Genomic DNA, 17442 nt, shown 5'->3' with positions numbered 1-17442 from the left:
ACATAATACTCGAGTACACCAAGCTCGAGTACCTTTTATAAATAAAATGCAAAATAAAAAAAAAAAATTACACAGTACTCGATTTTGGTAAACTCGAATACTGTGTAAAAACAACAAATAAGCGTAAAATAATAATAACTCCAAGTACAGCTGCTCTAGGTTGTTTAGTGCACCTAACTCAAAAAATAATAATAAAATTTTTAGACATGGAAATTTTATGATGTGCAGAGAGACAATGCAAGAGTCCACTGGGAGGCATCAGATTCATGAAGTAAACGTGGTGTATTTGACATGGACTTGAGCGCATTTAGGTGTCATAGGCTTGTAGCTAGCATGTATACAAATTTTTTATAGTTTAAACCCAAGTTAATATATATATATATATATATATATGTTAGTAGGATTAGACTAATGAATAAATATAGATAATATTAGAAATTTCATCCAGGCCTACATGCTGGATTACAAATAAAATTGGTGGGTTCAATTTTTATATAGGATAGCTCATCGGCCTATATTAAGTTTTGATACTGGTCCGACAATTTTGTTACTGGCTGAGATGCCCGAAATTCACTGAAATGGCCAGTAGAAACACTCCAAAAGTTTAAGCCATTTCTAGTAAAATATATATATATATATATATATTTTTTTTTTTACAATTTCCATGTCTAAAAATTTTATTATTATTTTTAGAGTTTGGTGCACTAAACAACCTAGAGCAGCTGTACTTGGAGTTATTATTATTTTATGCTTATTTTTTGTTTATCCCCAAACGAGAAAAAAAAAAAAAAAAAATTTACACAGTACTCGAGTTTACCAAACTTGAGTACTGTGTAAATATATATATATTTTTTTTTGCATTTTATTTATAAAAGGTACTCGAGCTTAGTATACTCGAGTATTATGTTGCATAGTACTTGAGTTTACCAAGCTCGAGTACCACAAAATTTTTTTTAATCACATAAATCCAACTCAGCAGTGCCATGATGGCAGAGTTGATGAGGAACTCGAGTTTCTAAAACTCGAGTTCTGGGAAAAATGATAATTTCTCATTTATTTTTGAAACAATGTTTTTTTGCTAAAAATTTTCAAAAAATGTGGTATTCGGCCATTTTGGCCTGACAATTTGACAACAAACAGTATTAGTACAGAATAGTAGTATTTGTGGGTTAAAGTTAACCTAATTGATAAAAAAAATTTATGTTTGAATAAAAAATTTGTTACTAAAAATGTATAAATCGATCGGTATTTTCGTCCACGCCCAATAATAAATAGTTATCCTTAGCGGGCCGACACTATACGTTGAACATAAACCTTTAACCATTAATCGTTACAAATATTCAACATAAACCTTTAACCAAGCACGGCTTTTTGACTAACACAAATCAAAACAACGCTGTCAGCAAGTTTTTCTTCACAGTTCACAGCTTCAACCCAAAAAAATAAAACCAAATGTCATTGACCAATCTTCCACACCCACTCCACCTCCACCAAATCTCTCACTAAACACCGCCGCAGCCACCAACAACAACAACAATAACAACAAACGGCTCCTTCACTTCCTACACAAAAAAACCTGTACGGATCATGCGACTCTTCGTACCTTTCCTCCTCATTTTAGTGCTGTTCCAACGTTTTCTGTCTCCCATTTCAGCTCTCGACTTCATCTACAATTCCTTCAATGGAATCATCAACTCGACCAACCTCACTCTCATCAACGATGCTAAGCTCGACTCCTCTGTCATTCGACTCACAAACGATTCGAACCAGTTCTCATTCGGTCGAGCTTTCTACCCCACCAAGCTCACCATGATAAGATCGAATTCCAGTTCTATCTCTTCCTTCTCGACCTCCTTTGTGTTCTCGGTACTCCCCGAGATTGCGACGAGTCCAGGCTTCGGCCTAGCCTTTGTGCTATCCAATTCGACATCCCCACCTGGAGCTCTTGCGAGCCAGTACTTCGGGCTCTTCACCAACGCTACCGTTCCTTCTGTGTCACCACTTTTGGTTGTCGAGTTCGATACTGGGCGAAACCCCGAGTTCAATGACCCAGATGACAATCACATCGGTATTGATTTGAATAGTGTCATATCTGAGAAGTCTCAGACAGCTGGGTACTATGATTCGAGTGGGGGTTTTGTTCCTGTTCGAATGCGAACTGGTGAGAATATACATGCTTGGATCGATTTTAATGGTACGAGTTTCGAAATCAATGTTACTGTAGCTCCAATTGGTGTGTCTCGACCGAGTGTCCCTACGCTTAGTTACAAGGATCCGAAGATAGGTAACTATGTTTCGGCTGAGATGTTTGTTGGGTTTTCAGCTTCGAAGACTGAGTGGGTTGAGGCACAGAGAGTGTTAGCTTGGAGCTTGAGTGACATTGGAACAGCTCGAGAGATAAACACTACGAATTTTCCCGTTTTCGAGGCTAAATCGACGGCTAATTCTTTGTCAGGTGGTGAAATTGCTGGGATTGTTATTGGTTGTGTTGCTTTTTTGATCATTTGCGCATCTGGGTTTTACTTGTTTTGGCGAAAGAGGAAGGAGCAAGAAGAGGATGAGATCGAAGATTGGGAGCTCCAATATTGGCCACACAGATTTTCCATCGAGGAGCTCAACCTCGCCACCAATGGGTTCTCGAATGATGACCTTTTGGGGTCGGGTGGGTTTGGTAAAGTCTACAAAGGAACGCTTCCAAACAACACGGAAGTGGCTGTGAAATGCGTGAACCATGATTCCAAACAAGGGCTAAGAGAATTCATGGCAGAGATCTCAAGCATGGGCCGGCTCCAACACAAGAATTTGGTTCAGATGCGAGGTTGGTGTCGAAAAGGTAATCAACTCATGCTTGTTTATGAGTACATGCCAAATGGTAGCCTTAACAAATGGGTGTTCGACAAGCCTACAAAATTACTAGGTTGGGAACAACGTCGAAGAGTTTTAGCCGATGTTGCTGAAGGCCTAAACTATTTGCATCACGGTTGGGATCAAGTTGTGATTCATCGAGACATAAAATCGAGCAACATATTGTTAGACTCAGAAATGCGTGGCAGACTAGGAGATTTTGGATTGGCTAAGTTATATGAACATGGTGAAGCTCCTAACACGACACGTGTGGTGGGCACATTGGGTTACTTGGCGCCTGAGCTAGCAAAAGTGACTGCACCCACATCAGCTAGCGATGTGTATAGCTTTGGGGTTGTGATACTCGAAGTGGCATGTGGAAGGAGACCAATCGAGATGGCTGTGGAGGAAGATGAGTCAGTGTTGGTTGATTGGGTGAGGGATTTGTACTCAAAAGGGAAGATTTGCGAGGCTGCGGATCAAAGGATAAGGGATGAGTATAAAGTGGAGGAGATGGAAATGGTCTTGAAGCTTGGATTGGCTTGTTGTCATCCTGATCCTCAAAGGAGGCCTACTATGAAGGAAATGGTGGCGGTGTTGGTGGCTGAGAAGGAGGCTGCTGTGCCCGCAGATTTGTTGTTGGAGTTGGCACGCGGTGATAGTAACAGTGGTGGTGTTGGTGGTAGTGGTGTGGCACAAGAGGTGGAGCAGCTACAACCTCCGGTGTGAATGCTATTTTGTTATTATTATTATTTTTTATATATTGTTGTGAATATTAATACCTCCTGACTTTAATAAGTTTTGACACCTCGATTTTGCATCATTGTATTTTTTTTATCTTGCTAAATAGTAATAGTTTTACATAGTGATAAAGTCAACATTTTGATATTAGTATTAAATCAAAAGTCAACATTTTGATTTAAGTCATGTCACAGAAATTACACACAACATTTTTTATGAAAAATTTTATGTGGTCAAGTGTTTTATATCTCAGTAGCATGTATAATTTGCTTTGGTTTTAAGGAAAACCAGAATTTGAATCCTCTCCCCATTATTATAACTATGAAATTATATATATATTTAAAAAAATCTTTCATGTGAATGCCAAAGTTGAAAATTCATAAAATGGTATTATCTTCATTAGACTATTTATCACGAAAAATTCTCTTAAATTATAATTTTTATGATCCTTATATATTATAAGTTCATCTGTTTTTTGTATTTAGCCTATTCCCTTTTTTTTTTTTTAAATAGATACACTGAGACAGGAAGGCACATTCGTATTAAATAAATGATAAATCATGATTCCTTTTGGACAAAATATATTTATGAACTTGTTAATATTATTGGTTTTTGTTTATTTTTTAGCTAACTACTCATTGAAATTATCGATCAATGGAATATAAATCTAACATTGTTAATGAATTTGGGATGCAATTTTCTCTGCTAGAGTGCTAGTCAACCAAGTAAGCAGTATTATATTGCATTAATCTATTCTGAGGGAGACAGATAGATGGGAGAGCCCGCAAACATTTTTTTTACTCGAGATTCCAATTATTAATTGACAGAAGTACAAATTGTCAGTCAATTCTTTGTGTTTTCAAACAATAAAAAAAAAAAAATTAAGCGTATTTTTGGTTTGTGTGTTAAACAACGTTTTTCGTTTTTTTGAAAATATGTTTGAGTAAAAAAATGCATAGAGATATGTGTAATAATTTTTAAAAACTGAAATCATGTGCATGTGTAGCAAGCTGGCCATATGATTTTCTGAATGTTGCCTATCCACACAAAAAAATATTAGAGGAACTAAAAGAAACAAGGTGTAATGTCAATACATGTGAAAAACATTTTGGTCTTACACTCTTTACAGATTTTCAAGATAATAAGGTCCATTATCGTGGGCATGGACTAATAAGACTTAAGAGCAAGCCAATAAGGCTGAACCCTCCCACTTAGCAGGTATCGAGTAAGTCGCGAAATGCCTTAGTTAGGAGTCGAACTTAGACTTCTGGGTACAGTTATACCGTACACGCTTCTTGACTGTTGAGGCACCATGGATAGGGGTATATATATATATATATATATATATATGTGTGTGTAATTAGTATATTTGAGGCCCTTTCGATTGTCGAATTAGTGATAAGGCTTAGAGTGATTAATACCATCAACAGGCAGCCAGTAAAAGTCAAGAATAAGGAAAAGCCCGCTTACCAACCGACCAATCTTCACTAATGATATTATCATTACTGGTTGGTGGCAAGTTGACTTTATGTGCCTTATCTAGATTCCTATTCTAATTGAATGATTACATTTCATATCGAGATTGAAGGGGCAAATTGACCATTAGGTGCCAAAGAAAAGGCAGATTTCAGATAAAATATAAAGTGTACGTATATTCATAAACCATATTACTTTAACCATCTAAACCATGGATTGTATGATAACAACTTATAAGGAATATAATCATTCTCTATTTCAAATGAATCCATTTTATAGTTTAAAATAAATATCATGAATCTATCAAGTGTACGTACATTTTATAGTTTAAAATAAATATTATGAATCTATCAAGTGTATGTACGTACTACATACTATTATATCATTTAAAATTGGCGTAAATACACTTTTAGTCCCTACATTTTGACTTTTTTCTATTTTAGACCTTATATTTTAATTTTACCACTTTTAGTCCCTAAATCAATTAATGCGTTCCATTTTAGTTATTTTCGTTGGCCCACTAACAGAAATTGCTTAGGTGGCAATTGAGTGCATTGCTAGCATATTAAATGCTGACGTGGCCAATTAAAAAATAATAAAAAATTTTAATTGGCATTAAAAAAATGCCATGTCAACTTCTAAATATAAAAAATTTATTAATCAATTTTAACGAAATTAAAAAAGAAAAAACAAAATTAAAAACAATAAAATACATCAATTCAAATCTAATTCATTTTGAACAAGAACACAATCACAAATTTAAACATCAACACAAGAACATAAAGCACAAACCCAGAACCAAACACAAAAAACACAAACTCAAATTTAAACATTAACACAAGATCACAAACACAAAGAACACAATAACAAACATAAAAAACTGCACAAAATTTCAAAGTCACAAAACGAATCGTATTTATATATATACACAGGAGAAGAACAAATTGATGAGAACAAACCGGACGAACTCGATCTTGATAGGGTGGCCATGGAGATCGGCGCCTTGTAAGGTATCCTTGGCAGCCTTAGTGTCTTCGATTTGCTTAAAGAAGACAAAAGCGTAGTTGCGAGAAGAGTAGGAGGTGACGCTATCGAGCTAGGTTACCAACCCAGAGATTGTTCGAAGGCGTCTCCGATTTGTCAGAGTCACCGCCAATTCTTCCTGGCCTGGTGTTCATAATCATCGATTTGTTGTTCAGAGGCAGCATTTGCGGATTAATTGGGAATTAGGGTTTCACCATAGAGAGAGAGAGAGAGAGAGAGAGAGAGAGAGAGAGATTTGATTTAGGGAATGGTCTAGAGAGAAAAAAAGAGAAGTGGATGAGAGTGAAAAGAGGGGCAGATGAGATTTGATTGGGTTTGGTGGTTTCGGGTTGTTGCTATGTTTATTTTAAATTTCCGGATTTTTTTTTTCATGTGGATTTTATTATTTTTCTGGGTTTATGGGTTTGATTTGTTGGAGGATTCGGTGGAGGAAAGGGATTTTGAATGAATTTTTGCTGAGAAAATGTAATAAAAGAAAAGAAAATATTGATTATTTTAATTTTCTGGGCAACCTTCATGTTCTTTCCCAAAGAACATGTTACTTTGTTCTTCCAAAAATAATGAAAAGAAAAAAATGAAAAAAAATTTAATTACTCTTTTTAATTGCTTTATGTTTGTTATTGTGTTCTTTGTGTTTACGATCTTGTGTTAATGTTTAAATTTGAGTTTGTGTTTTTTGTGTTTGGTTCTGGGTTTGTGCTTTATGTTCTTATGTTAATGTTTAAATCTGTGATTGTGTTATTGTTCAAAATGAATTAGATCTAAATTGATGTATTTTATTGTTTTTAATTTTGTTTTTTCTTTTTTAATTTCGTTGAAATTGATTAATAAATTTTTTTTATATTTAAAAGTTGACATGGCATTTTTTTTAAATGTTAATTAAAATTTTTTATTATTTTTCAATTGGCCACGTCAGCATTTAATGTGCCAGCAATGCACTCAGTTTGCCACCTAAGCAATTTTTGTTAGTGGGCTAACAGAAAGGACAAAAATGGAACGCGTTAATTTATTTAGGGACTAAAAGTGGTAAAATTAAAATGTATGGACTAAAATGAAAAAAAGTCAAAATATAGGAACTAAAAGTGCATTTACGCCTTTAAAATTTCATATTGGCAACGCCAATCATTTCCTTGTGGACAAAAAAGGTTTATGCTAATACTTTGCTGTAGGTTCTTTGTACTCCAAAAGTTGAAATTGAGATTAATACAATCATGTTACATCATTGGGTAAGAAACGCATAATAAAACAGGATGATGACAGAATCGACTGGCCGTTTTGTCATGAGTGCTAACATGATAAGAATTGCACCTAAAATGGATTATGTGCTAGAAGAGAAGTAGAAGATTCCAAGTCATTTACATTCCAACTTCCAAGGACAGAATGGCATTGAATTAAAACATGTACATGCTGAAATTCATTATTTTATGGCCTAAAGAGATAGATTATGTAAGCAAACATCTAGGTAAACAAACCTCTATCATGATCTCTGGTGTAGGTATGCTTACATTTGGAGACGACACAATCTTTTGCGGTCGTCCTTGTAATTTAAACTTGAAATTGGTGTAGACTATAGAGACCAGAAACTAGAGTGCAAAGTTGAGGGAGTGGAAACTGAAGTGTGGTTTCTTTTTATGGACTCCTTGAGAGTTCTGCTTGCATATTAATGCCACTGACTCTTTCATTTCTTCAGGTCCACACACCATGACTCCAATCTCAGATCCAGCCATTTCATTTGGAAACTTGGCAAATATATCTGTTCAGTTCAGTAGTTAGTGATTAATTATAACTTAGCACTATATCTCTTCAGTTCACTAGCATGTGATTAATTACCGCTTATCCCAAAAGTATAAGTGGTTAGAGAAATGATAATTTAATCATTTAACAATTATTCTAACAGTTTTAATCTATACTGTTCTTGAATGCCAAGATAAATAATTTTGGTTTTGTTCAATTACCTTGAAAGTCAGGCCTTCCTCCAAAGTGGATTTCATGTTCCTCAAGAGCACTACTTGTTTCTATGTCCATGGCTTTGCCTTTTTTTTGGGCAACTAGTGGACTCTCACTCTTTAACCTTCTCCATCTCAAAATAATTGCCACGACAGCGCTGCATATTAAAGCCATGATGAAAGAAGATATGAGAAGTAAATCAGCAACCCAAGATGGAGTCTTGTCTTTGGAGAGATTAGAGGTCTTCTTTTGGGAGGGTACAAAGATATGATTGAGACAAATAAGAAAAACAAGGAAAACAATGGAGGCAAATCCAGCCAGGGCAGCAATACAAAGTGAACTTTCAAGCCCATATGTTGCATAATTGGAACATTCTGTGCCGAAGTGTACTGTTTGAATTTGAGATGAATCTGTTAATACTTCTCTTAATGTTAGTCCATCTTGCACTTCTTGGGTCACATAAACTTTAACTTTTAGATGCCATCTTTCAGTTGACTGGTTCTGGAGCAGAGATGAGATTGAGTTCAACAGAAATATATCATGAGACTTCTTAACAACAAATATCAGTTGCATTCTAGTGGGAAATCTATATCTGCTGCTGCTTTGGGCTGAAGCAATTTCCTGCAAAATGCTCAGAAATGGGGTTATCCCAATTCCACCGGCAACTAGAACTACACTGTCATATCTGCAAAAGGAATTTTGGTTAGTGCATCACATAAACATGATTTTTGGTTAGTGCAATAGTGAATGGATAAACATCTCAAACAAAAAGTTATGTTAAACTATGATATGCTAATTTGTAACACCTTAGGAAGTTCATTGAGTCAGGTCCATAAGGGCCTTCAATTGCTATTGGTATGCACTTCGTTGTATCAGCCTTTGAATCTAGCTCAGCTTGAACCAAGTCATAGAGAGAACTTGTCCAAGATCCGTCACATTTAACCATGACAGACATCGTGTTGTCATCAACACTAGAGCTGGAGGTTATACTGAAGGAGTGCCACTGTAATTTGGATACACTAGGTACCTTTATAAATATCACACTTGTTGGGTTATACTTCAAACCTGAAATAAGTAAGAAAAATTGCTTCATGTAAAACATTCAATCCTTCACTTTGCGATTTTCTGAAAACTAAAAGGGGCTACAAAAGTTACTTGTATCCTTAGGCAGAATAAGCTCAATAGCCTTGGAAGGGAAGATTCGAGCTGAAAGAATGCAGGATTCTGGTTTTGATTGCAAGATTCGGAGTATCTTGTCGAGGCCAAAGAGAAATATGCCGGGAAAAACCATATAGAAGTGCCTATCTCCGGCATGAAAGAGGAAGAATAATAGGAAGACAACGTACAGATGATGTGTATAATAAAATATTTCGAAATTTTTTCTTCTTATTTGAGGAAGTGCTGTAATCCAGATTACTAGTCCTGTAACAAGACCAATCTCCCCAGCAAGGTATATCCTACCTGTTTTCTGCCATTTCCATATCTACAAGCCAAGGAAAACAGGAAACTAGTTAATCTGCAATACCAAACAGTATTGGTTAAAATTGCTCTTTAAACTGTATGATTGATACGAATTGTGAACTAGGAATTTTGTATTCAAAAGGGTGAATACAAAGAATAGGAATTACCTCATCCTGAATGTGGTGGCTAACACCCCAGATGAGCAAGGTGCTTGCACCATGAAGAGTGGCAAAAGTCAGCATAGCTGTGCCAATCCAGATATGGTATCTTACTGAAGCTTCAAACTGGATGCCAAATAAGCGAAATACGGCCAGACCCCTCAAAATAGGCAGAAGAAGAAAAGCCAGGCAGGCTTCTGCTAGTAAACCAAACCGGGTTGCCACTCTTAAGTACTTGAGTTGCCATCTGAAATTAATGCAGATGAAGAGTCTTAACAATCATGAAATTTTTGGTCCTGAGTGTCCCAACATATCTAACATGGTACTCACATTTCTAACTTCAGTGCTTTTATTGGCATCAACTTCTTGAAATCATTAGAGATATGGCAATAGAAAGTCCATGCTAAGAAGACGATAAATAGAAACACTGTCAGAATTTCAATGGCAGATAAAACACCAATAAAACTGCTCACAACTAGCGGATTTGAGAAAGCCCCAGTTGAAATCTTTGCTTGTCTGTCATTCATGTTAAGCAGGAGAAAATAAAATCAATAAAAGAAGATTAATGTCTGTTATGTTATAATAGTAGATAACAGATAATACTACCTGCTACTTGGTTCCCTGCCTTTCAAATCCAAGTAAACTAGTCCAATTATAGCCACAGCAATTAGAGGGAACGTATACACAGCAAAATCAAGACCTGCAGCATCTCCACTATGATTAAGTGTTCATAACATAATTCACAATCATTATTATGTAACAATCAAGGAATAGTATAAACCAGTCTAATGGGAGGAGTTTTGTAAGTTAATAAGTTTGAAAAGTGAGGCTCTTGGCAATAGGTAAAATTTATTTAGACGAAGTCTAAAAGTGTGTACCATAATATCCAAACACAGTAGTCCTAGCACTCTCCTCAGCTCCTTTCCATTTCCTTGTCCACAGGTCTGTTGGCTTTAGAAGCCAAAGAGCAATCCAACCAGTGAATATTAGAATCATCAATGCTTTGAGAATAGCAAGAAGAATGGGCTTTGCCATGTTTGTCTTGATTGCTTACAGTTTGCAGCTTGAGATTTAGTATGGACTATGGAAGTGAATTCTATATAAAGGAATTTGAAGTATGATTGAAACCACATGGTGAAAACAAGATTCAACACAGCCCCACCACTTTGAAGGAGTGCCTGTCACTTACATGGCACTTTCTTATGGTTGGCAAATGATATACGGAAATCTCTGCAGTGTGACTGCGACGTTGAAATTGATATGTGAATCATATCACATTCTTCATTTCCATCGTGTCATTATTTTGCAATTTATATTAAGAAGTTGGAAATGTAGTTTAGATGGAATTAAACTTTGACATGGTTTGAATGCCACAAAGAGTCAATACCTCCCCAGTCCAACTAAAAAAAAGATGGGCGGAAAATTCATTCAGAAAAAGCTTAGCTTTTTTGTCCTTTTCACAGTGGTTCTGTATTTTAGAACACACGAGTGAACATATTATTCTTATAAATTTCTTTATGTCAAAATCAAACTGTACTTATCCTCGCCTTAGTGATAAAAATTTTCTCAGTATTCCCTATTAAAAAAAAAAAAAAAAAAACTGTATTAGATTTTTATGGATATATCAAACACAATAATATATTCAGTAAAAATCTTATTAAAGTCCTAATCAAACTAGAATATATCATTACTTTTCCATTCATTTAATTAAGTTGCACCGACACAGACATGGATACGGATACAACATGGGTATAGATACAAGAGTACCACAATTTTTGAAAAATAAAAACACGACATGGCATGAATATTGAAATTAAATAATTAATTAAATTTTATATTTAAGCATATTTTTAAATATTTTTAAACATAAAAAATAAGCCCATTTGAATAAATTGTTTATGCCAATAAATTGTTTATGCCCATTCTTAAGTCCATTTGACTATTCAATAAATTGTTTATGCCAAAGCCCATTTGAATGTTCAACTATTTATGAAAATTTTTAAAATAAAAAATAAACAAAAGTTAGAGGAGTGGCCGGATAAAGAATTAAAAAATTGATTAAATAAAGAGCAAAACCCAATAAAATTTTGAAAAGAATAGTTGACAGATGACACTTGACGGCAAGTATTTAGTCAAATTTTAAAAATAAAGAATAAACAGAAGCTAGAAGAGTGCACAGACAAACCATTAAAAAATTGATTAAACCCAATGAAATTTATTAACGAGTGGTTGGCGGCATGTATTTAGTGGTTGACAGAATGCAAGTTCTCAATCATCTTCAAAGAGACCCGAAGACACTAGAGTTCAAAGGAGAAATGAAAACTGCAGAAACAACCAATGAAAAAAATGCAGAGAAAGAGAAAATGCAGAAACAGCAGTCGGCAAAAACGCAGAGAGAGAAGCCGAGCGAGACTGAAAAGAAGAGTAAGAACAAATAGTGGTGCGATCTCAATGTCTGATGTTGAAGCTTCATCAATGGCTGAGCCTGTAAGTACCAAAAAAAAAAAAACTCTGAATCAACTGAACCTGCGAGAACCATGTCGGAGCCGTGTTGGAGAAGCGAAAAAAAAAAAGACACCGCTCAGACACCGGAGTCCGGTGAGTCTTACCGGTATCGGTGTCGGACACCGGTACTCCTAGCCATTTAGGGGTGTGTTTGCATATAACTAAGTGTAAATAGTGATATAGGAACTAATTTTAAAGTTAGATTTACGTTTTTTTGTATTTTTGGGTTTTGTGGACGGACCCCAACCAAAAAACACAGATGCCAAATGCAACACACACACGATGCTATCCAAACTCAAGTTAGATTTTTAGAAATCACATTTTTGGAGATCATGGATGAAAGTAAGAAAATGCTAAAGCTATTACTTTTTTCCAAGACAAAGGTTGTAAATTGATGTAGCACCATAGCAATGAATGTGATTAGTGTATTTCAACAACATAATTATAAAAAACGTTTGAATTAATTTTCAATAATTTGTGACACCCCAGTTTATAATGTTTATATTATAAAATTTATAGTATCCTTGATATTACTCTTGAAAGTATTAGAGGTTCCTAACAAACTGTCACGATTAATGGAAAATGTCAATATAGTTCTTATTGCATAGACAGGACCTATACAGCAGATTCTATTCGAGTCTCAGATAGTTGAAAGATGTCAATTTTTGTATAATTGGAAGGTTCATGCTTCTTCTGCTATGATTATCACTTAATAGTTTGGTCCATCTATTAGATAGTGGGCTCTGGTCCGCCACTCGAGCTTTCCTTTTCCACTCTTCACTTTATGCTATATCTCATTTCCTTTGGTTGCAGATATAGAAAGCAAGTTCACCCGAAATGAATGGAGGAACTCTCAATAAGATTGAATTATTTTAGAGTCATAAAATGGATCTTTTAGAATGTATGTAATTTCAGCACTAGGTAAAAACAAAAATCAATGATAGATTCACAGCTAGTTTGTCCGGCATATGATGCTTTAAGACTTAATTTGTTGGTACCCTTGTGGACCGCAGGCCAATGTTTGTATAGTGGCAGTTGATTCTTTAAATGTGACTTGATAAAACAATTCAAGAACCAATGTTTTCAATATTGTTTTTGGGGGGGGGGGGGGGGGGGTCAATAATTATTAAAACCGTGTTAACTGGGCCTGTGGCCCATCCGAGAACGTTAAACCATCCGAGGAGGCCCATATAAGGTTATAAGGGGAACCAAATGAAAAGAGGAGTAGATATCACATGAGATGGGTCCAGTATTCATCTGAGGACAAAATCCTTCTCGGCAATATGTGTCTAAGGACGACCTGAACGCCATATTGTTACAAACACACTTCAGAGCTACATTACCACTAAAGGTGGGACATGGGACCAAGGGTAAGAAAGAAAAGATAAACAAATATCTTTAACAACTGTTGCCTCCGCATTAATTGCCTCTCAACCAACTCTCTGGCCGCATTAATGTGAAGGTGATGTCTGAACAGTGATGAAACAGTCTTACAGCTACTGGTTGAAGGTTCCAGGAAGTGTTGGATGGGACAGGAAGGGATCCGCCGAATCCAACCTACACGTGTGGGGTGAAAATGACATCAAGAGAGCAGTTTATAACATGGAAGAATGCATTGAGAAAAAGGGAGGAACTTCTAAACAATTGATGCCTAGAAGAAAATCTCATGAAATAAAGAACTTAGCTTGCTTTGATGATAAATTGATCATGATATTTATGTTAATCCATCTAGAAACGTTAAGTTTAATTATTTTTCTTTTGAAATTAATCTAGTTCTTTGACATCCACGCTCTACAAATTTATTGTTTGGGTCTTTAGCGTTCGAACCCAATACGAGTTTGGGATCGTTACAAATTAAGTCCTTACAAATATTTATAAAAAAATATATATATAATAAATAAATAATAAAAAAACCAATGTTTGTATAATATAATAATAGAAGAGATCTTATAAATATATATGTAGGGACACGATTATTAAACGGCCCAAGAAAGACGTTGGGCTCATAAGTAAAGGACCCTAACAATATGATTTGTAGAGAGTGGGCTTGAAAGGCAGGACCTTGATCATAGGCGAGCGGTTTGGTCGTGGTTTTTGTGGAGGCTTTTACATGGGTGGAATTGGTATAACTGGTTAAGCATTCCATTGGTATGGGTTGTAGGATTTAGGTCCTCAGATTACGTCCGAGGAGCATAGTATCCTTCCCCTTTTCCCTTTCCTAGGATTTTCCTCCACCTTCCAGCCTCACTTCTTTTGCTCCTTCTACCCCTTTTATACTATTGTTCACTTCTCCTTTAGTGTTCACGTGTAAGTTTCACTTTCTAGGGTGCAGACCTGTCCTGTCAATCCATACCTAGAGTGGTTGGGAGGTGATTGGAAAAGTTAAATAGCATGGTCTGGAGTATGGGTCTGTCAGATGCAGGATTCTGTACTACGATGTTGGCAGCTTTATCCCTTGCCCTACCCCTGTACTGAGTTTGTCCTTTTCTTCAGGCGTTTTGTGAGGTGCTGAGCATAAGATCGTCATTGACCATATCCTTGGGCCTTTTTTGGGCTTTCATTATGCGTCCTTGACAATATCTCTCCTCGGCTTAGACCTTGGGCCCTAATGTAGGGTGGGCCTGGGTCACGAATTCTCTGGCCCCACAGTATATATATATATATATATATATATATAACAATAATCATCGAAAGATAGGTTTTATATCCATGGATAAAGTAGCTAATTTTTTTTTTCTTTTTGGTAGTTATGATAAGATTTGAACTTCTGACATTTGTTTCTTTTAATGTAAACAAGATTTAAACTCATGTTTCTTATTTGATGCCAATAAACTTTATCTAGATTATAAGGTTATTGAGCTTCATTATTAAAATGACATATTTTGACTCGAACCCATTTTGACCCGACCTAAATCCAACCTGCCCGTTTACCATGTCTGCACATCCACATTATACCTAAACCATACGAGGAAGGAATAGAAAAGTTCACAGCATCAACATATACTATTAATTTTTGGGTTGAATGACATGCACCATGTAAAGGAACAGAGATTACCAACAATTAGCACGAATCATGTCCTTAAAATGAAAGCAGAGTGGTCTCAGATTCTCAATTATAATTTCCAGGAACAAAAATAAGCAAACTTGGAATTTAGCAGCAAATGGAAAACAGAAATGAAAATGCTCAATATGTGAAATGAAATGTGTCATCATTGGACATAATCAGCATCATTGTCCTGAAATTCTATCTCCTATGCACTTTGAGTGTTCTTTGGTCCAAAGGGGGTAGATTTGAAACACCCCATGATGTTTTTCCGATTATTCTGTAGATCATTCCATTATTATTATACCTTTTGACTCCTCGTTGTCCATAATCCATATCACTAAAAAATCCATATTTTTGTGATTATTTTTAGGGATCACCCACTTTGAGAGATCAAAAAGACAAAAGGGAATTTTGGAATTGTACTAATAGAAAATAATAAAAGAAAAAAAAATTCAAAAGTAGTGATCATACTTACGAACCTATTTTTAGACCATCATGTTACTTTCAAAAACTTGATTTATAAAAGATAACATAAATAAAAGCTATGCCATAAGGCCAATAACACACGTGTTATGGTAGACAATGTGTCCTTAAAAGTGGTACTTGTACATTGGTATTATTTTTAAATAATATATGACTCTTGCTAACGGTTGTCCTCAGAGTATTTCTTAATTGATCATTTTAGAAAAGTATTTATACTAATTTTATGAAAAATATAAAAAATTGTTGCAAAAATTAATTTTTTTTTTCTTCTTTCATAAAAAATTTTTAAAAATATTTTCTAAAGTGATACTTTTATGGCATTCATTAATTTTTCCCCTAATTTATTAGCAGCGGAATGAAAAGATTGAAGACTCTACCGTATATCCATCTAGTTCTCTAAAACACTAATATCAATTTGCCGTTTAAAAAATTCTGTAGGGCCTCTATGCGGGTCACCAATGTCCCCTGACATTATTTAAAGGTCCTGGCTTTTAATCATTTTTATAGGTAAGTTCCATTATATATAGTATCAATGGTTACACTTTCTTTCATTTGTAACGTGTGCATACGCGGATACATACACGTGACAATCATATTTAGTGCATGCCTGAAAAGAAAGCACAAAATGAAATTGTGGTGTTTGTCAAAACAAAAATTATTATTGAGCACAACACAATTTTAGAGTGCTCACCATCTAAAATGGGAACCACCAAAAGCTTTGTAACTGAATTGGCACCAACCCATGCACAAAGTGTTTGGAAGTCTAGGAGGGAAAGGGTTCGAGTTACAGTGTTAGCAATATGTTATAATTATCTCTAAAAAAAATAAAAATGGGAACCATTCCTTCATCATTATTCTAAACCCTACTACTAGTACTAGTAGTCTAATTGGAAAGAGGATCAATTGCAGTGGATGAGATCCCGTTGTTCTATGAATTACTAGGATTTGGATAGCTGATCTTTGAATTTGTACATGTATATATAAGTAAGAAGCAGTGTCAATCTTATCTCTTCTAATCAAAATTATTGAAGCTTTTCACTGTTCGATACTAGTTCTCCAAAATATAATTCGTCACTCTATTTTGGCTGGGAGTAGTATTATTAAAGACAAAATTTAGCTACAAAATTGTTGTAACCTTAGATTATAACCTTACTCAATATCTTTTTATTGGAGATGGATTTTGACAAATCCACCATTAGATTATATCTTCTTCTTATATCCTCCATACTTGCAAAACTTCTAGAAAATTAAAAATTAATAGCCATGTCATCAATAAATTGTTTAAATTGCAAGTTTTTTGGTAATTTAAAATTATGCATAAAATATAAGTTTATAGATCATATAGTAAATAATATCCTATTGACACAAAATTAGGCTATAACCTTACTCAATAAAATAAACATTACTGCATATTTTAAAAATTTAACCGTTGAATTGTATGTTCTTTACGTTTTTAATACATATGTCAAATTTTGTGTCAATCTTGGTAGTGGTAGTATCGGGATTTATTGAAGTGAAAACTCTTCTAAACCAAAATTATTGAAGCTTTTCACTATTTGATATCAGTTCTCTAAAATATTAGTCATTTTGTTTTGGCATGGGCCGTGGAGTAGTATTATTGAATACTTTTGTCATTTCATCTACCATATTTGTCTTAGTGGTGGTGATGGGGGTCCAAAACTCAAACCACTATAACAGGTTATAATGAATAAGTAACTGACTTGCACAATTTATTTA

General features: G+C 34.9%; 2 protein-coding genes across 2 annotated transcripts; one reads left to right on the top strand and one right to left on the bottom strand.

Annotated features, from left to right (window-relative positions):
- The first annotated feature begins 1348 nt into the window (after positions 1-1348).
- On the top strand, positions 1349-3682 carry LOC115962794 (L-type lectin-domain containing receptor kinase S.1). The gene has a single exon (XM_031081668.1). The coding sequence runs from the start codon at positions 1588-1590 to the stop codon at positions 3571-3573; it is 1986 nt and encodes a 661-aa protein (XP_030937528.1). The 5' UTR covers positions 1349-1587; the 3' UTR covers positions 3574-3682.
- A 3716-nt stretch (positions 3683-7398) lies between these two features.
- Positions 7399-10764, bottom strand: LOC115962460 (ferric reduction oxidase 8, mitochondrial). Its single transcript, XM_031081303.1, has 8 exons — positions 10550-10764; positions 10278-10371; positions 10002-10187; positions 9681-9918; positions 9208-9535; positions 8859-9117; positions 8061-8737; positions 7399-7858 (listed from the first exon to the last, which is right to left on the bottom strand). Exons 1-8 carry the CDS (start codon positions 10704-10706, stop codon positions 7689-7691), a joined length of 2109 nt encoding a protein of 702 aa, XP_030937163.1. The 5' UTR covers positions 10707-10764; the 3' UTR covers positions 7399-7688.
- Positions 10765-17442: the final 6678 nt, after the last annotated feature.

Source organism: Quercus lobata, chromosome 10 (assembly GCF_001633185.2).
Source record: "Quercus lobata isolate SW786 chromosome 10, ValleyOak3.0 Primary Assembly, whole genome shotgun sequence".
Lineage (NCBI taxonomy): Eukaryota > Viridiplantae > Streptophyta > Magnoliopsida > Fagales > Fagaceae > Quercus > Quercus lobata.
This window is presented reverse-complemented; position numbering and strand designations above follow the sequence as displayed.

Excerpts from the sequence above, each read along its gene's own strand:
- LOC115962794 (XM_031081668.1), top strand. The coding sequence starts at position 1,588 with ATGCGACTCTTCGTACCTTTCCTCCTCATTTTAGTGCTGTTCCAACGT.
- LOC115962460 (XM_031081303.1), bottom strand. The coding sequence starts at position 10,706 with ATGGCAAAGCCCATTCTTCTTGCTATTCTCAAAGCATTGATGATTCTA. Across the intron at positions 10,188-10,277 it reads GGCAGGGAACCAAGTAGCAG|ACAAGCAAAGATTTCAACTG; the intron begins GTAGTATTATCT and ends CATGAATGACAG. Across the intron at positions 9,118-9,207 it reads TATTCTGCCTAAGGATACAA|GTTTGAAGTATAACCCAACA; the intron begins GTAACTTTTGTA and ends TACTTATTTCAG.